General features: G+C 39.8%; 1 protein-coding gene across 16 annotated transcripts in view; it reads right to left on the bottom strand.

The window, feature by feature from the left end:
- The window catches only part of TENM2 (teneurin transmembrane protein 2), a 617,488-nt gene that overhangs the window by 156,087 nt on the left and 442,976 nt on the right, over positions 1-18,425 (bottom strand). For all 16 annotated transcript variants that reach the window (XM_058034869.1, XM_058034857.1, XM_058034859.1 and 13 more), the window contains one exon: positions 9,568-9,806. In XM_058034869.1, the coding sequence (XP_057890852.1) occupies positions 9,568-9,806 (239 nt within the window). The remainder of the gene's footprint in view (positions 1-9,567; positions 9,807-18,425) is intronic.

Below are 18,425 nucleotides of genomic sequence, written 5' to 3'. Positions count from 1 at the left end.
TCATTGCTCACCCTCGGCACCCCCAGCTCACTGCTCACCCTCTGCACTCACTGCCCACCCTCTGCACCCCCAGCTCACTGCCCACCCTCTGATCCCCCAGCTCACTGCTCACCCTCGGCACCCCCAGCTCACTGCTCGCCCTCGGCACCCCCAGCTCACTGCTCACCCTCTGCACCCCCAGCTCATTGCTCACCCTCTGCACCCCCAGCTCACTGCTCACCCTCTGCACCCCCAGTTCATTCCTCCTTGCATTAGAGACCTGCAGCCACCTGCACCTCGCAGAATGTGGAAGCCTCTTGCAGGAGAAATAAGTGAATGGAAAGAAGAAAATGAAAATATACAGAAAATACAAAAGAGAGCTGCAGGGATAGTGCAGTACACCCAAATTGAAACAAAACAGCTGTGAACATGCAGGGATGGGCAGCATCTATGGAACAGGCTGTCTGACCTTTCCAAGAGCCTTGTCTGCTCCAGGCTGGCTCCTGCAAGGCACAGGTGCCACAGACACACCTTGTTATCCAGCACGTGGGGAACCTGCTCTGCCACACTGGCAGCAGCATGTGGAAACATTTTCTATTCTGTGCTTTTCTCAGAAAGTGTTTAGTAAGAAAAATGTTGGAGGAAATCAGCTGATCAACCAACCAGCAAATTAAAATAAAGCTTGAAATTCAATTAACTGCAGCACTGTTATGCATTATGTATAGTACATTTTAAAAATTAAATATGACACAGAGGGATAAATCTGGACACCCCAGAGAAGAAAACAAACTAAACCTAGAGCATATTTACAGCTTTAGGTAAGGTTCTGTAAGATCAACATTAGAGAATGAAATTCCTTTTCCATTCAGGAACTGCATTAATACAATGCTTGCCTTTCCTAGTAATTATTTAGTAATAGCCAAGATAAAGACATTAAGAGTGTTTTATAATCACACAGTGGGGTTCAATACTGATTCTCTCATTATCAAATCTGCTCAACATACAAGTCAAAACATGATTTTTCTAACCAACTACATTCTTCACTTTGGCATTGTAATCCAAGCTTCTGATGTCAGAAATGATTATGAGAAATTCAGAGAGAGTTTGCTGACTATAAATATACATGCACCAGTCCAAAAGGGAGCCTCTCTTTTCTATGCACATTGCTCTAATAAATAAAATAATTAAATAAAATAATCTTTGGCCTGCCTCTACCCATTCAAAGCAGCCTGTTGGACCTCCAGGTCATGAAGAAGATAAAGCCACACCCAATCTCTGTCCTTGGGGCTCTGCAGGAGCAGAGTGGACATAAGAGATGACCCATTTGGAGCACAAGAGACATCCAGAGGTGCCTTCCAACACAAATCATCCTATAACCTTGCAAACCCAAATCTGGAGTGCAGAATTTGTCCTGGGGGTCAGACAGGTTGTCACAGAGGATGTCATTTTTCCTGTTTATAGCTACAAGGCTATCTTGTAAGGAATTAATAACAAGGCACAGCATCACACAAATTTGGTGTATTAGCTGCTCAAACTGTCTGACCTTGCCAAGTCAATGACTTTATTACTGGACATACAGAATATATATGATGGCTGGGATCTGAGCAGTGACATGAGAAGGCAGGTCAAAGGCTGATGCAACACTACATAAAATTAAACCCTTAATAAGCAAAAGCTGAAATAAACCTGAAAACTGTTTCTTAAACAGCTTTTAAATCACTGTGCTCAAGCTTTACTTAATGAGTAAAGTTTTCTGTGATATGTAATTTCTCTTTCAATTTGTTCAACTTCTTTTGCTCCATAAGTTCCCTACTGTTACCCTATCTTATTATTTTCACAAACTGAATTTAATTTCGATTTTTTATTTTGTCTTCCTTCAAGTTCCTTGAATATTCCTTGACTATTAGTTTATAGTACCTTTAAGTATTTTTGTGGGTTTTTTTTAAGGCATTCATAGTGCTGCTTTAAGAGCTACATTAGCCACACTTACAAAATCCATGTCAAATCTTTCAAGACTCTATGAGCCCACAGAGCAATATTTCTGTTCCTAAAGGCAAATATGTACTGCTATACTTAAATAAATAAAATCCATAAGCACACTGAGTGCAAAACAACACAGTGAGTCAACAAAGAAACACAGCAACAAATAATCAATATAAATGAATCTATAAATGATCAACTGGTGATCTCAATCTAAATAACTGCTAAGAGAGCAATGCCTCCCCAGGAAGAAATGAGACATTTTACCCTGGTATTGAACATTGACTTTTCAGAGAGAATGACCACAGCTTTATTTGATAGGTATCTCTGACTTGGCATTATTTAATCTTCAATATCCCTTATGCTTACCCTTTCCCTGAAAAATGGCCTCAGCTCAGTTTGCTGGGCTGGGTTATAAAGCATGTCTCACTAAAATATCTCAGCGTTTTTTCATCATTTCCCCCCCTGGCTTCCTGCAACTCTCATTCTGCATCTCCTTATCTCTGCTATCTCTTTGCCCTGACAAAGCTGTGTTCTGGGATTAAATCCTAGGCCACTAAAACATTCACAATATTAGGTATTTGCAGTGATGAAAGTGAGAATAGGCTCTGTCACGCAGCCATCATCAAATCCAGCATATTTTCTAGTTTGTGCATGGGAGGATGGCAAGGGCACGTGAAGTACAACCTGTACTTCACAACTGTGAGACAAAAGAGAAAGCACCTCTGAGGAAGCCATTCTTGCAGCTATGAATAAAAAAACCCAATGTTTCTGTTATATAAATAATCACTGTACTAATAAATTACTAATTGTAAAGAGCATCTCTGTAATATCTGGGTTGGCCATTTCTGTCCTGTCACATCACAGTGCTCATTTCCTTGGCACTAACCTTGGCCAAGCAGATGTTCTGAGCAGTGCAGGCACAGCCAGGACAGCAAGCTCTGGCCAGGCAGTTGTGTTTCTTTACTCAAGTTGAAAGCAATATATTTTAACAGCTCCTGGGGAGCACTACCAGCATGTGTGAAAAAGCATTTCCTCAGGCCCATCCTAGATTGTGCTGTGCAATTTGCATTAACAACCCAAAACGTGCCCTGAAAGCACAACTCCAGTGACACATGGAAGAAAACATTCTGTGATCCTCCCTGTCCCTGTCTCCTGCCAAGGCGTCAGAGTGTGCTCAGCCTGGTAGCTGAACAAGAAAGGTTTTCAGCAGCAAGAGCCGAGTATGGCTGGCCAGGGGTCCGTGTACAAATCACAAACGGGACAGGGCTGCTGTGGAACGCGCCTTGAGCTGTTTGATTTTCCAACACCAGTCTCATTACATTGTTATGGCAATGGGAAGATGCCACCAGCTCACATCCCAAGCAGCAGACCAAGAATTTAATGTTACAAGTTACTTTATAAGTTCTTTGACCAATCACACAAAGCAAAAGCACATTGACAGTAGTTCTATCCAACCACGAGAAGCACATGTACCTTTGGTTAAAAAAATGCTTGCTTATTTCAAATACAATACCTGCTTGTAAGCCTTAAAACACAATGCACAGATCTCTATTAATTATCTTCAAACTTCCTAATATCTTGCTAGATAAACTTTTCTGTAGCTTAGCGAGTTATTCTAGACAAGCGTCAATACACAGACCATTGTTCTATTTGTCTTTGCTTTTCTACTTTTTAAATAATTTTTCTGCTGACCAATCTCATGGCTGCTGCTTAGCTATAATCACAGTTTTGCTGTCTCTGGGGCCTTTTGCAGCTTTCCCAAAACCCTCTGATTTTGTAGATTCCCACACTAAGCTGAGCACATGACAGCACTTTGGGAGTCATGGGAACATTGGGCTCACTCCAGTTTGAATTGCTGAGTTTCATGGTATGAAAATGTCCCACAGACAGAACTGCCCAGGCTGTGAGCCTGCCCCTCCACATTGAAATCCTCCTCCTCTCCTTCTCCCAAAATCTCTGCTAGGCAAAACAATAGTACATTGGCTTTTCCTGGAACAGATCTATGGATCAAGCTCTGGTTTTTGACTCAGGAAAAGCCCAGGAAAACCATACCCAAGGAATTTCATGTCAGAGTGCTCCTGTTCTTTGTGGCATTAAGCACACAGCGCAGCTGGAGCAGCTTGTCTCCAGGAGAACTGTCCTGGTAACATAATGAATCTCACACCTTTGGACTGTGGAACAGGGAAGGGACACTTGCTAGGCTAAAAAGCCACATCTGAATTTTCTGGACAGAGGCACCAAAATTCCCAATCCTAGCACCTGTTTTTTATGGAATGAAGCCAGATTGTTTTTCCTAAAACTCCTCAGAGGTAGCATCAGACAAGCTCGTTGAGCTACTACCACGCTTTTCTCACTCAGATTGACTGATAGCAGTCAATAAGAATCACTGAATGTGTGACATTTAAAATATGACAGGCATATTCTAAAATTTAATTATTGCCCCTAACTGACACCTATTTTCAATGCAAATTTAAGAACAGAGCCTTCTGTCATCAGCTAATCTTGCAAGATGCAGCATTCCCTTGGTTTACATTGATTTCAAGTGAATCTGATTGCAGTGATTGGCAGCCAGATGCCCTCTGCCTCTCAGAGGTTCCAGCCTTGCATGATTCTCCCTTTTTCAGTCTGGCTTTCCAAAATGTCTAGCAAATTTGATTTCAGCGAAGTCTGGACAAGACAAAGGCTGTGGTTTTCTGACTGCACAAGCAATAAACAAATGCAAGATAAAAAAATCAAATGAGATGGAAGGTCCTGCTTTTAAAGTACAACTCAGAGAGAGAGAAATAGAAAACCAATGGGTGCATTAGACAGGCACTTCAGCAACCTATTTTGATGAATCCTCATCTATGGAATCAGAATCAAAAAGACAACCTGATTTAGGTGTGGAAGAACTTACAAACATGAATGAACAACAGACTTCATCCAAGCTCTTACAAACTGACCCATTTGAGGGAAGAAAATAAGTTGATATCAACACCTGAAGGATAAAATTTTATGCAAACTGTACCATGTACAGATATTTGATGCAAAGATGAGACTTCTACTTGCAAGTCAGAAATCCTAATAGATTTTTTTTGTCTGACTCTTACACAAACAAAGGAAAACTTCTTTGGTACAAGTGGAAAAAACTACATAAATTAACCATTTATTTCCCTATATCTTATAGTCTGTGAATAACTATTTTTCAGGTTCTTATTTCAAATTCTAAAAGAAGGACATTTTCATTTGCTTAATTAACTGCCAGACCCTTTGGCAATTCAGTCCTTTCTGTGGCCCTGAAGTGAATATATTATTTCAAGTTTATGCAGAAACCTGAAATTTATCTTAAACCTCATGTGTCTTTAAGGTCAAATAACAGTGAGGAATAAATGACTAATAATACTTTCATGTGCAACATAGGCACTAAAGGTGTGGTGCAAGCTTGCTGCTCTCATAGTTAAGTCATTTTTCTTTAATTTTTCTTGTATCTTCTTGTATATGATAGCAGATAAAAATAGCATCAATATCTATAAGTTTCAGTGTGAGTATCAAGACACTATTTTCAAGTGAAACATCTTTAAACTCATCACAGCTTTTAATTTCCACAGGAAATAACAGTCCAGGGTTTTGGTTTTTTTCCCTACAGGAAAGTCTAAATATTTAAATTACCATATTTTTAATGTACTGACATGTTGATGGTCAGATGTTCTTTGATGCTCACAGATAGATTGGCAGAAATCAGAGCAGCATAGGGGCTTACAAAAATGTGGTATTTATGTTTGGCAGCAATTACTTTGTGAAAAATGCAAGGTGACTCTTCTTACGCTCCTTCTTTCTTCTTTTTTATATTTTTCTCCTCCAACTTTAGCATGAATCAAAAGAGCTAAAAACTAATTTAACATGACAAATGCTTTCATCACTCCCTTAACCTCTGAAGTGAACACTCTGACAAAGACAATATGTGTGCTATATGCTTTCCTTTTGACACTTTATAAATTACTTTCCTGTAACTGGGTTTTACCAGCAGCCCAATATCTTCAGCATGTCCTAATTTGAATGGCTGCTTCTACATTCTTCATATGTCACCCCTGGATAATAGGAATTACTCCTGGGCTCTGTGAAATGGTGCAGGAGTCTCAGGGAGGAATGGGACAATTTCATTTCCATCCTGCATGCTGTAGTTTACCAGAAGGCTGTGCAATACTAGCATATAATACTCTGAATTTTGCTCACATCTGGCTATTGAGGAAACAGGGAGCAGTGACAAACCTGGCTTTAAATGTGCAGCCACCCCTGTGAATGCCATGTAATGGAAAAGTTAATTGAAGTGACTTTTTTCCTATTCTCTACTATTAAAAACAGTACAACAATTGGCCATAGAAACATCTTAGAGTGCTCTTTCACACACCCCATCTGCACTTTTTTGCTCTCTAGTCCTTTAATAAGATGACCAAAACTCACCTGCTTTATTTTCAACCTGGTGAATTTGATCTGTGTTAAAGTTTCTGCAGAAACCTTGCCGGTGCCAAGGAACTCAGACCAGTTTGTCTGAGAGGGAAAATGTCTGCACACAGAACCCAACCTATTCTGCACAAATGGGTGCCCTAGCACCCTGCACCCCTGCAGAATTTTCTCCCAGACATCAGTCAGGGTAATTTGCAGAGAGATATTTAGAAAATTTCAGATAATAGTGGTACTGACTGGCCTAAAAAGGAAGAATCTACCTAAATAGCCAGACTTTGATGACATATTATGATATAAACAATCAATCTATATGCAACTTAAAAAAGAAAATAAAACCCCAAGTTACCTTCTAACAAGGCATATTGCCATTATTTTGACAAATGTTTAACTTAAAATCTCAGTAATATCTTTATTTAACATCAATTATGTAGTGTGGCAAAAAGTTCCAAAGGTTATTTATGCACTATGAATTTATTTTTAGAGCATTAAGCCTACTGCTTTTTCATTTCATTCATTGTATTTTTAGTTATGTGTTGGAGGAAAGGCAATGGGAATGCCTAATAATTTTAAAAAGATTTTTTCTTTTCTATCAGGTATGATTTTTTTTTGTTTGTTTGTTTCTCTCTTTAAATCACTTCATCATAATTTTTTTCATGCCAGCCATAATCTTTTGCAATCTCAAAACCCCCTGTTTAAACCTGTGGACATATTTTTTTCAATTATCCACCCATATCAATTCTCCCATCTCTTTTATGATAAGACAATTTATTTAGAAATCCTGAGGAGTATAAGAACTTCAAAGTACTCTTTGAATATCATTTACCCCATATTTGCCATCACTGCCTTTTGCATTTGGTCCTGCAAGAGTCTGGACCAGCATTGACACAGTGACATTCCCACAGATTCCCTGACAAACCTAAGGGGCTGAACCATTGGCTGCAAATTTTGATGAATTTTTTTACTTTTAGCTAATGCAACCCCACTGATGGAACCTCTGCTATGGTAGAGGGCAAGAAATTTTCTTTGTGGACATGTAAGGCAGAAATACAATAGCAGCACCTTCAAAGCCTTTCCTTTTTTCAAATCAGGAGATGATTTAGCACCTTAAGTCTCACTGTTGGAGGACAGCAAGGGTTAGTTTATAGCTGATGGTCCTACTCCTGCTCTTTGTCATGTGCAATGAATTGTATGATTTTTTGCTGAGAGTGAAGGAATTAATTTAATAAATGGCCTACCAAAAGCACTTCACTTTTACCTTTCTTTTGTTCTCATGCATCTAAGGCTACAGCACTGCTTTTTTGTTTTTTCTTTTCTCTCTCTTCCATCACTTTAAATTATGATCAAAGTGGATGTATCAAGTTTATTCATAGGATTAATTTCAGCTATTTTCTGGTTGTGACATGTACTTATTCTTTCCTATGTATGGCATGAAGCTTGTCAGGTAACTTCTCATTATTTAAACCTTGAGCTAACACTCTCTCCTAAACCCTTCTTTGTTGTGTTCACTACCAGCTCTATTGTGCTCATCATTCTTTCAGCTGGAAAGAAGACCTCAAAAACTTCTGTCAAAATGGATCAGTTATGTCGTTCCTTGAAATGATAGATCATTCATCAATTATTAAGAGTCAATACATTTCCTTACATTCTCTCTTGTCTTAAAAATGAAAGTGTAAAAAGCAATAACCACGTTGCAAAGCTTTGCTTAAGATTACAGCAACCTAAATACCAAGGAAAAACCACATTTCATAATCCATCACTTCAAAGTTATGCACATGATTAAAATGTTCAACTTGCAGTATATCATTTCCCATGTGCATAATCACTCTAACAGGGAGCTGCTGTATGATAACTGTCAATTTCAATGAATTATGTGCCTTCCAATCTTTTCATTTAGACACCAAACTAAGCTTGTTATTCTTCTGAGGCTTTCTACAGGGGAAATACAGAGAGATGGTTAGATCTGTAGTACTCAGTGTGCTGGGATGTAGGTCTGGACTAAACAGACAGCAGGGATAGGCAGACAGTTCTCTCCTATTATTGTATAAATTAATCATATATGGAAGCTCATTAGTATGAAAAATGGGGTTTTCTTAGAAAATGGTGTCTATCCTGAAGAGTCAGGTTATATAGGATCAAAAAAAAAGAAGAAAAAGGAGAGAAAACTCAGCGCATCTTTATATAGATCTTTTGAGTGCTATATGTGAGAATAGTTTCAGAGAGGAAATAAATCCCACAAAGAATAGGTCTGGAAAGTATTAACAGAAAATATTGTCAAGCTACCATAATTTTGCCATTTACTCAAAGAGCATGCAGCACTTCACTGTCATCAGCATATTGTTAAAGGCACTGTAAAAGGTACAAATACACTGGTGGTTTGTGCAGACACCTAAAAAAAGACCTGTACAACAACAGAGAATGAGAGAGACCAGGGCAGGGTGAGGAAGTCAGAAATTAATGAAATTAACTAAATTAAGAAAGACAAAATCTCAGCAGCATGTTAAAAACATCTCAGAAACCACAGAAAGGATTAGAACCAAGTGTGGTCACTATTCACATATGAATCATGGGAAATAAACACAACATTCAGGGTTTCTATATTTTTCCTTACAAAATGCTAAGGATGAGTGGAATATAGAAAAGAACTGCATGCAAAATGGAATCACCTTATGATTCAAATGTAACACCACCAGGATTTAGGCACATAGACCAATATAGGCTGAGAACCAGTAATCAAAATATTTTTTTTTTATCTACAGGCAGAACTGATGGTAATATCTGAATTCAAATGCCACTGGCTTCTGTTCCTTATATGAATTCACCACCTATCAATTTTTTTTTTCTAAATACTTTTTAAACATATGCCACTACATCAAAAAGCCATTAAATCCCTCTGTTTGGACCATTTATGAGATGTGCATATCTGACACCTAAAGTTAACACTGCACGTTGAGAATCCTGAATCAATTTCTTGCTTCCACTGCTCTTACAACAGTGAACGTGACTGGAACATTTGATTTTCCCTCATTAATCAGTATAAGGAATAATAATATTCTTTGCTCACTGCGAACACACATTTTTAAAACACATTGACCATCCTTTCATGTGCTGAACTCTCATTTTGTGACACAGCCATGTGATTGGAGAGAGGAAACACAGCCTTACCTATGAAATATGCTAGCAAGATGGCAAGCAGGACTGCAGCAGCAATTGCAGATAAAGCAGCACATTTCCAGCTACAGTACTTGGAGGGCTTTTTCAGCTTGAATGCATTCCTGGAGAATGTATTTCTAGGTAACAGCCTGGGAGGTGGAGTGTAAACTGTTCCTGAGGTCAGCGGGTAACCAGGGGAAGAACTGCTGAACAGTGGAGTAGTTCCAGAAGATGTCTTAAACAAGAAATGCCTGAAAAACATAAAATGGAACAGAGTTGAAAATGGCAAGTCCTGTAGTTAAGAGAGAACATTTCCTACTCCTGTACCATTCCAGCTGTCACAGCCTGGTAAATTCAACAAAAAAAGATTTTGTAGGAACATATAGAGAAATGAAAATTCTCCTTTTTTTTCGCTACCAGATCCTAACAACTGGCAATAAAATACAGTGTCAGGATATCTTTCTTAATCTTTTCTGAATTTAGATGCAACTTGATTACATACCAGCTAAAACACCAGCATGACCCATGTTTGGGAGCTCCCTCTGGAATCCACCACTCAAAAAATGTCTTAAGAACACCAAACCGAGTCTCATTTACACTCTTGGCAAAAGCTCCCAGCAAAACCACTGAGAGCATACTGAGCAAAACCCATAGTCCTGTAGGAAAAGATCTTGCCAGAATTAGAATTAACCATGATTTTGTGCTTTAACAGTACGCAGGTTTGGTTTGAACAGCTAATTACAAACAGCACATGACCCAGCAGATAAAACCAGGATTTCAGCTGCCCATACATTGGTTAGGAAGAAAATAATAGAATACACTCAAATTAATCTCAGAAAATGCTGTCAACATATTCCAGACAGAGGAAATGGAGAAAGCAAACTGGAAGACTGATTTCTTTACATTAACTTCTCACAGTCGGGAAGAACTGACTACAAACAGTTCCCAGTAAACAATAAAAACAGAAGCACAGAATAAAGGCTGTGGTCTTACAGAAAATCACTGGGTTTAGGACAGAGAGCTCCGAAGACTTGCTCCATACCCTCTCCCTTCACAGCTCTGAAAAACAAGTGCTTCTTGGAATCAAACAGAATGAAGACACTCCGTAATCTCCAAAATCAAAATCACAGCCTAAAATAACCCAGGTCTGACTTCCAATGTAAAATATGTTGAACATTTTTATTCAGATACAATCCAGCATGTCACTCTCAAACCACCTGTTAGAGCTTTAAAATCCATGTCACTCACTGACAACAACAATTTGGAAGTTGGAGGCTGAAATGTGTTTCCCAAGTCTGCTTTCCAGCCCACCATCATGAATGTGCCTACTGTCAAGCATAGATTAGTGTATACCTATTCTACAGAATACCACAAGTGATTTTAAAGGCATTTTTTTGAAATATTTGTTTCTAAATAAAACCCAGAGCATAAGAGATTGCACAGAACTTGCATACAGGTAAAAGACAGTAAAAGGAAGGCTGGCTAGGCTCCCCAGATTTCTGATTACATGTTTCCATTTGAAGACAACCTCTTAAAATATGTTTTTGTGGGTTTTTTTAATAAATCAATTATAAACTCCATTAATGAACATGAAAAATCACTTTGACATTGCCTTTGTTATTGATTTTTAAACTTCAAGTGGCCTTGTACATCCCTTTCAACAGTGGCCATAATCTAGTTTATTGTAGAAAATACACAAAAACCATGGCAATATCTATCCACTGTTATAAATTTTTCTTTGTGCTTTGGAGGCCTCAGATATGCAATCAAACTCAGATTAATTCTAACCAGTTACTTCACAGAAACATTGGGAGTTTTTAACAAATGAAGCCACTCTTCTTTTCTCTTTATCAGTGAGGGATATTAGGGGTTAGAATCCTTTTCTGCACATCATAGGTGATCTATGAAAAAAAGCAATAAAGGCAAATGCTAAAAGACTTCCCCTTAAAATTAGCAGCCTTTTAAATTATGAAAAACATCTTTCAGCTAAAAGAAAGCAAGAAATAAAGAAAACCTGATGTCTTGAATCCTTTATTTTGAATGGTTATTTACTTTGCAACAGTCCAATTAAAGTCACTGATGGTAAAACAATGTTGTGGGGCTGATTGTGCCACACCAGATCTGTTGAGTGTTCTGCTCCTTCTGTCTGGGCAGAACCTGATTAATTGGTCAGCAGAAGCAGGTTTGGTCCTTTCCAGCTGCTCCCAAGTGCTGGAACACAAGATCACTTCCATGGTAGGATCCAGGGAGTGAAATGACCCCGAGCACGAGGAGCAAGGGGGAGCCAGGAGGGAGAGAGCCCCAGTGGGACAAAGGCAGGCAGGAAAGCTCCTCTCTCATCCAGGATAATTCTGCCTCATCCCAGGACTCCTCCTCCTCTGAACCCTCAGGGCAGGAGTGACCCTCTCAGGTTTGGACAGAAGGGTCTACAACAGACAATTCTCACCCTTTCCCTGCCCCAAAGCAGATCTTTCAGAACCAAACTCGAAATTGCAGTCCTTGGAACTGTCTTTATCTGAAATGCCTTTAAACCCAGGAATTTTATGTCCTCTTTAGCTGAGAAGGCAGCTACAGCACCAACAGAAATTTTAATATAAAGCATTGTTAAAGTAAACTCAGATATATAATGAAACTCTGCTCCCATTAAAATTGAATTAATGAATATCCAGATATGCTTTAATAGAACATGTCAATCATATCCTGTTGCATGTGAGAAGACAAAAAAAGTAGAACAAAAAAGCAGCTCCACTGTGATCCACTTTGAGATACATAAAGTATATAAAGAAAACCAAAACACTTATCCATGCAAACAGGATCTCTATGATATTGTTAAAACTAATCAGGACTTGGTAGAAGAAGAAAAAGCTGACTGAAAAGGAGAAGATGTCATTCTCAAAGCAAAAAAGAAAGAATGTCATTGGATAAACCCTGAATTTTGTCACATTTTGTCCTACCCAGGCATTTCAAAAGCTGAATGTTCATTGTCTCAATACGAGAACACCTGACAAAGTGCAGATATCAGACATCTCACCACCTGAAAGTACACAAGTTCTGCCTTCAAAAGTTAAAAAAGACATTTAACTAAGATGTGTTAAATGTCCCCCAAGACACTTTGGAAAACTGGCAGTGCATTCCAAAGCTGGGGGCCAGGTTAGCAGAAGAACCCTAAATCACAGCAAAGCACCCCAGAAAAACTGGGAACATAATGGACAAAACACTTGGACCCCCAGAGTTTTAAATCTAGATTCAGCTAGTAATGGAAATAAATTGAGTTGTCTCAACTCTGTCCCTAAAGCCAATGATCTATAGCCATATTTTTATGTGAGATTTGACATGCTCTGGTACAACCAATTGTCTGTGGGCTGAAGCTGCACAGAGAGAACATGAGCATTTATCAACATTAATTACAGCCTCACAGTGGTAAGGCTGGGAGCATTTTACAATGCCTGCTTATGAAAAGAAATGATCTGATTTGTACCAGTTCACTTAATTTCAAATACACTCCATATAAGAATTAAAAAATTGTATTCTCTGTCTTACCTGTTCACCTATCAAACAAATTACGAAAAACACATTTTCTACCTCACAATTAAGCATTAGCAATTTGAATTAGACAGGGACTAATTTTCTGTTTTGAAAACATGGGAATGAATTTGCTAAGTCTCAGCCCAGTCTCCCTTATTTCTGTGGATCCATAAGACAATTCCACACTGAAAAATTCACAAAATATGGTTGCCAGCCTACGACGATTCTGTTATTTCAGTGACCTTGGAAAGCTATGGAAGGAGCTTGGGTGCTGCCCACAGAATAGGAGTTTATTCTGTAGCTCACTCTGTGCTCTGTTCTCCTCTCCCAGGCTCTGGCTGCAGAATTTGGGATTCTCCAGGACTCAGGATACTGCAGAATTCAGACTTCTCCCCCTCTGTTGCCAGCCCTGATGCTGTGGGGTCACCCCAAAGGTGACATCTGGGAAAGCTGAGCTTTCCAGGGGACATTTGAGCACTGCCCTGTGCACTAATGGCAAATGGCAAAAGCTCTGTTTTGCTTTCTTCATTAATTCAGAGCTCTCCCTAGCATGTGCTGCTTTCCCACAGGTCAAAAGGACCTCTGGTGTTCAGGGAATAGTGGTCTGACAGAGACTGTATTAACTTCCATATTCTTTGAGAGAACAATCAGCTTTTCCCCCCCTCCTTTCTGGACAGATTGTCATGGCAGCACACTGCAAGAATGAGTGGAGGGAAAAAAAAATTGGTTTTGCGATGAAAAACTGTAATAGAAAGGAAGAAAAAGACATTTTCTAACATAAATTGCATTTTTTCCTTCCTCATACTGTCCTAAACTTATTCTGTATGAAAAAAGAAAAAAAAGACATAGAGAGAATTGTAATGCTTAAATTGTCTTTTTTTATACTTTATAGGGTTTTTAATAGTAATTAATAAATACAAAAGCTACAGGTCAAGAGAATAGTAACAGCTCAATTTAGTTGTTCTAGGACTTAAAAATATCTTCAAGCTGTGGTAAAATCACATCTGTCTATCATTTTATTGGACATTTATTCTTAGCAGAAAACAATGGGATATAGAACATAATACACTGGCTTTCATTGTGATTAAAAAGAAACCCTTCTGCAGTTTTCAAAGTCTTCCAAAAAAGTAGCCATGAGTCATTTTATGTCAGTGGAACCCTCAAAGTGGCTGCCAAATTCAGACAGTGAAGTTTTATGGAACATTCCTGACTTCCAAACAAAAAGAAACCAAGCCTGAAGAAAACCATGAGCTGTTCTTATGCCTGTTATGGAAAAATTAATTCTGAGGGGTAGACTAGGGCAAGCTTTGGTTACCTGTGTCTCAGTCTTTCCCCAGATCAGATTTATTTGTATGTTCTCTCAGCTTTTTGCAGAAAACATGGGACCATCAGCCACATTTCCACAGCTGAGGGCTGATGTGGCAAAACTGCACAGAAGTTTCTACCCTAGAACTCTAAAGCCATCAATAAAGCCTAACAAGTGTTATCTATTTGTGTTTAAATGGTATAGTTACAAGAAATTGTCTCAATCATGTCAAATCCACAGATTAAACTCAGCAAAACAGATTTTTCAGTGGAAAGCTGTTTAAATACACATCTGTATAATCCACTGGGCATTTTCCATACCTGTGTGTTGTGCACCCCACACCCAAATAAATGCCTGTGGAAACAGAGGACAGTTCTCATGATGCCATTTCAGTGATTTTCAGCCTGCTGCAGATACTGATACAGAAACTAAGAAAGAGTAATAGGGGAAAAAATGAATTTACTACACTGAACAGTAATTCAGGATGAGCACCTCAGTATCACTGGTGCCACACTTGTACCCACTGCCACCTCCTGACCCTTGCAGCAGCACCCAGAGCAGTTCCAGCTCCTTAAAACCCTGGCTGATTCCTTAAGGCTGGGTTCTCCACACGCCCAGGCCAAGTGTTCTAAAGACTGCAGAGAGCAGAGCAGTGTCACAGGCTGCTGAGAGCACCAGGCCAGCTTGTCACCACTGCCACCCTCCAACCAAGGCACAGCTGGACATGTGAAGCACAGTAATTGAACAGTGCCTGACAGCTGGGCAGGGTGGTGCACAGAAAGGCAGGTGCCAACCTTTGGGCACCTTGGTCTGTCATTTCATGAAACAAAAGCAAGCAGGCATTGCTCACAAAGGCACAGAGGCAGAACACCTGCACTGAGTGATGGCTCTGTGCGGGCACCTCTCCACAGGACACCTGCTCTTCATCTGCAAGCTGAGATCCTCTTGGATCCACTTTTATCAGCTTCTCTCTCCCTAATCCCACTGTGAGCTGAGCCCTGGAGCATTCTCTGGGGTCTCTCACCACGTGCTCCTGGCTCAGGATTGTCCCCACAGCCCTGCCCTGCCCCAGGTGCTCAGAGGCTGCTGAGCTGTGACACTGCTGAGCTGTGGGAGAGGTGAGGTGGAAAATATAGAGACATATATCTATACAAAATACAGAGACTGCTGAACTAGGGATCACGAGCAGCTCAGGAGCTTGAGATGGAGAACACCAACTTGGAAAGGCATAAAATCTAGAAGGGGAACATGCACATGGCAGCTCAGCAGCTCCAGGGCCACCCATCACCCTCCTGACTGGTGGCTCTGTGGTCCAAAAGATTCCAGGTACTCTGCAAGAGGTGTGAGCCCACGCATTCAGCCTGTCTGCCTGAATCCTACTCAGCTTTTGTGGGAGTTAGCCAGTCAATAGCCAGCTTTGCCCTTCAAATTGATGAATCTCCTTCTTGCACTACTGTTTATTCTCCAGGAACAGAGCAATCAAACTGCTGGTTAATGCCTAGCAAAGAGTAACAGGCACCGCTACACACATAAACACAAAAAATCAGGGTCTTTGCATGTGTATGTACATGAAAGTGTAACAGGATCAGTCAACAGATCCAGGAACATTTAGGAGTTCTGAATCAACTCAGCTACAGGAACTTTCTCTTCTTAAGCAGAAAACCTTGTGTCTTTTTTTGCCATAGGTTCTGAGTAGTTGTTGCATAGTGCCAAGTGATGAAGTGCAATAATGCCTCCATTTGTTATTCCAGTGGTGAGGATTATGATAACAGTGTTTTGCATTTCAATGGGTCCATGCAGTTTTAACTTTCTACATCAATTAATGAACATCATTTCAAAACATTTCTATTTTAAAAGGCATACGTGGAAGCTCTCCACTGTCTCTTCATTCAACTACTCACTTAACAAGAAAAAAAGAAAAAGTATTAACACTGCTACTTCAATTCTATAAGTCATAGAACAGAATAATAAAACTCAGAGAAATTTATCAGTCAACACATAAGCTTAAATAAAGAGGAACTAAAGTCACATAATTCTAGACTTTTCTTCATAAAGACCCTAAACATGCCTGTCTATTCCTGTGCAGTCACTCATGCTGCCTGTTCACTCTGCACAACCCAGAAGTTAAAAATGCAAACGACAAGATCATGAAAACATGCAATTATCTGCAATCAGTAAAAACTTCTCTGAGCTTATGTGTACGTGAGTGGGAGTACATCCAGATCGATTTTCTGAATCATCATTATGTATCCTGCTTTTGTAGTGTTCCCTTCCCCCTTTTCTCCCTCCTATTCATGCCTATATTTCATTTGTTATGAAAATGATACTCCAGCAGCCTGCTAAAAATGACCTTTTTACAGTGCTTTTGGTATCCTCCAAGTACATGGCCCAAATGTGTTTAAAGTCCTTGGAGATGCTTCTGACTGTGCTTTCCTTGACTCTTTAAAGTGCTTTTGATTTTTAGACAGGCCCAGAATCCATCTATGCAGATTCCAATTATTTGCAAATTCCCCACAACCTTTCTGCAACCTTCACATGCAGGAACAAGAGAATGGAGTCAGTTCTTGCCCCAGCCTTCAGTCTCAGAGATAGAACCTGCTCTAGCATGTGAACCTGTAGCTGCAAGTAAATGGTAAGAGAAAGTCACAAAAGACAAAGCAAAATTAGAGTGAGGACTCGTTTCACTGCTCCAAGTAGTTGTTTGTCATGCTCAACATATCCTAGGAAATCACATTAACAAAAGGAAAGGAAATTTTGTTTCACTGTTCTGTTCCAGAACATTTTGCATCATGTACAAAGATATCAAAATATTGAGACATCATTGAAAATAGGCAGACAATTGCAGAGAGCAGTTGTAGCTTGGAACTTCAACGCATTCAGAAACTTCAAGTTTATATATTCAGTTCAGAAGTTCTGCAGCTGATCTTGACACCCCAACGTGGTACAAAATGTGAACGTGGTATTAAAGAGACATGTCAGATACTTAATTTCTTTCTTAAAAAATTAATATTGCTTTCTCCCACTGTTACATCCCTCTCCTCAGTGCCCTATTCTTGGCTTTTTTGCCCTGACTGCTACAGGCTGTGCCCAGGCTCAGTGCACTGTGTGCATTTCTGCACTGCAATGAGCTGGAGCAGCTCACTGCAGTGCAGAAATGAGCTGGGTGCAGATGTTTCCCAGCTGTGCTACCCCACAATTTTGAGTTCAAGCTCTGCATGGTGAACACTGGGATCAGCTCACGTTGCTGTTCCATCCCTTCTGATCTCACTGCTGTCCTCAGGCTCACCTGAGTGACTGTGCTGGAACCTGGCTGGCAAAGTAACAAATGCAGCTTGAACCCCAGGAGAAGGCAAATAGCCTTTTGAAGAGCTCTTTTAAGGTTCATAGCAATTCTTTTCAGGCTAAATTTTTGGATTTCTCAATCTTTAAACTGAACTTGGCACAAATGACCTCAGATTTGGACCACTGGTCTTATACTACAGTCCACAAGATCTAAAGAAACCTATTTCATAATCACCAGAAGGGTGGCCATCATCCTTTCTCCTGAATCACAGAAGAAACACTAGGATGTTACAGTATTCCTTAAAGCCTAGCATCACATCCTTGTGAGCAACACAAAGAAATTATAGATATAAAATTATCTTTGCAACTGAAAGATTTGGACTGAAAATATTTCAAATTACGAGGCTAATAATGAGAAGTGAAGAATAAGAGTAATTTCTATTTAATTCTACCCTTTTTTTTTCTCCTGAATTAAGTATTATTAGTTATAATGGTAACAATTATTTTCACATCAATATAAAGTACTGAAAGAGGCATTAATAAACCAGACCATCTCAGTGAAACATCCATGCATGGAAGCTCCTCTGCTCCCCTCCCTCACCAGTCACCCCAGTGCCCATGTGGGGCTCTCATCCCAGGGGATTCCTGCTGTGTGAGGAGCCCCAGGAGCCTGCCCTGAAAAGCCACCCCTGCCTCCCTGTGCCCTCAAAGCATTCCCAGCTTTAAAGCAGAGCTCTGCCCCTCTGGCTGTCGGGAG

Source organism: Melospiza georgiana, chromosome 15 (assembly GCF_028018845.1).
Source record: "Melospiza georgiana isolate bMelGeo1 chromosome 15, bMelGeo1.pri, whole genome shotgun sequence".
Lineage (NCBI taxonomy): Eukaryota > Metazoa > Chordata > Aves > Passeriformes > Passerellidae > Melospiza > Melospiza georgiana.
Note: the sequence above shows the minus strand (reverse complement) of the source record. Positions and strands in the feature narration are given on the sequence as shown.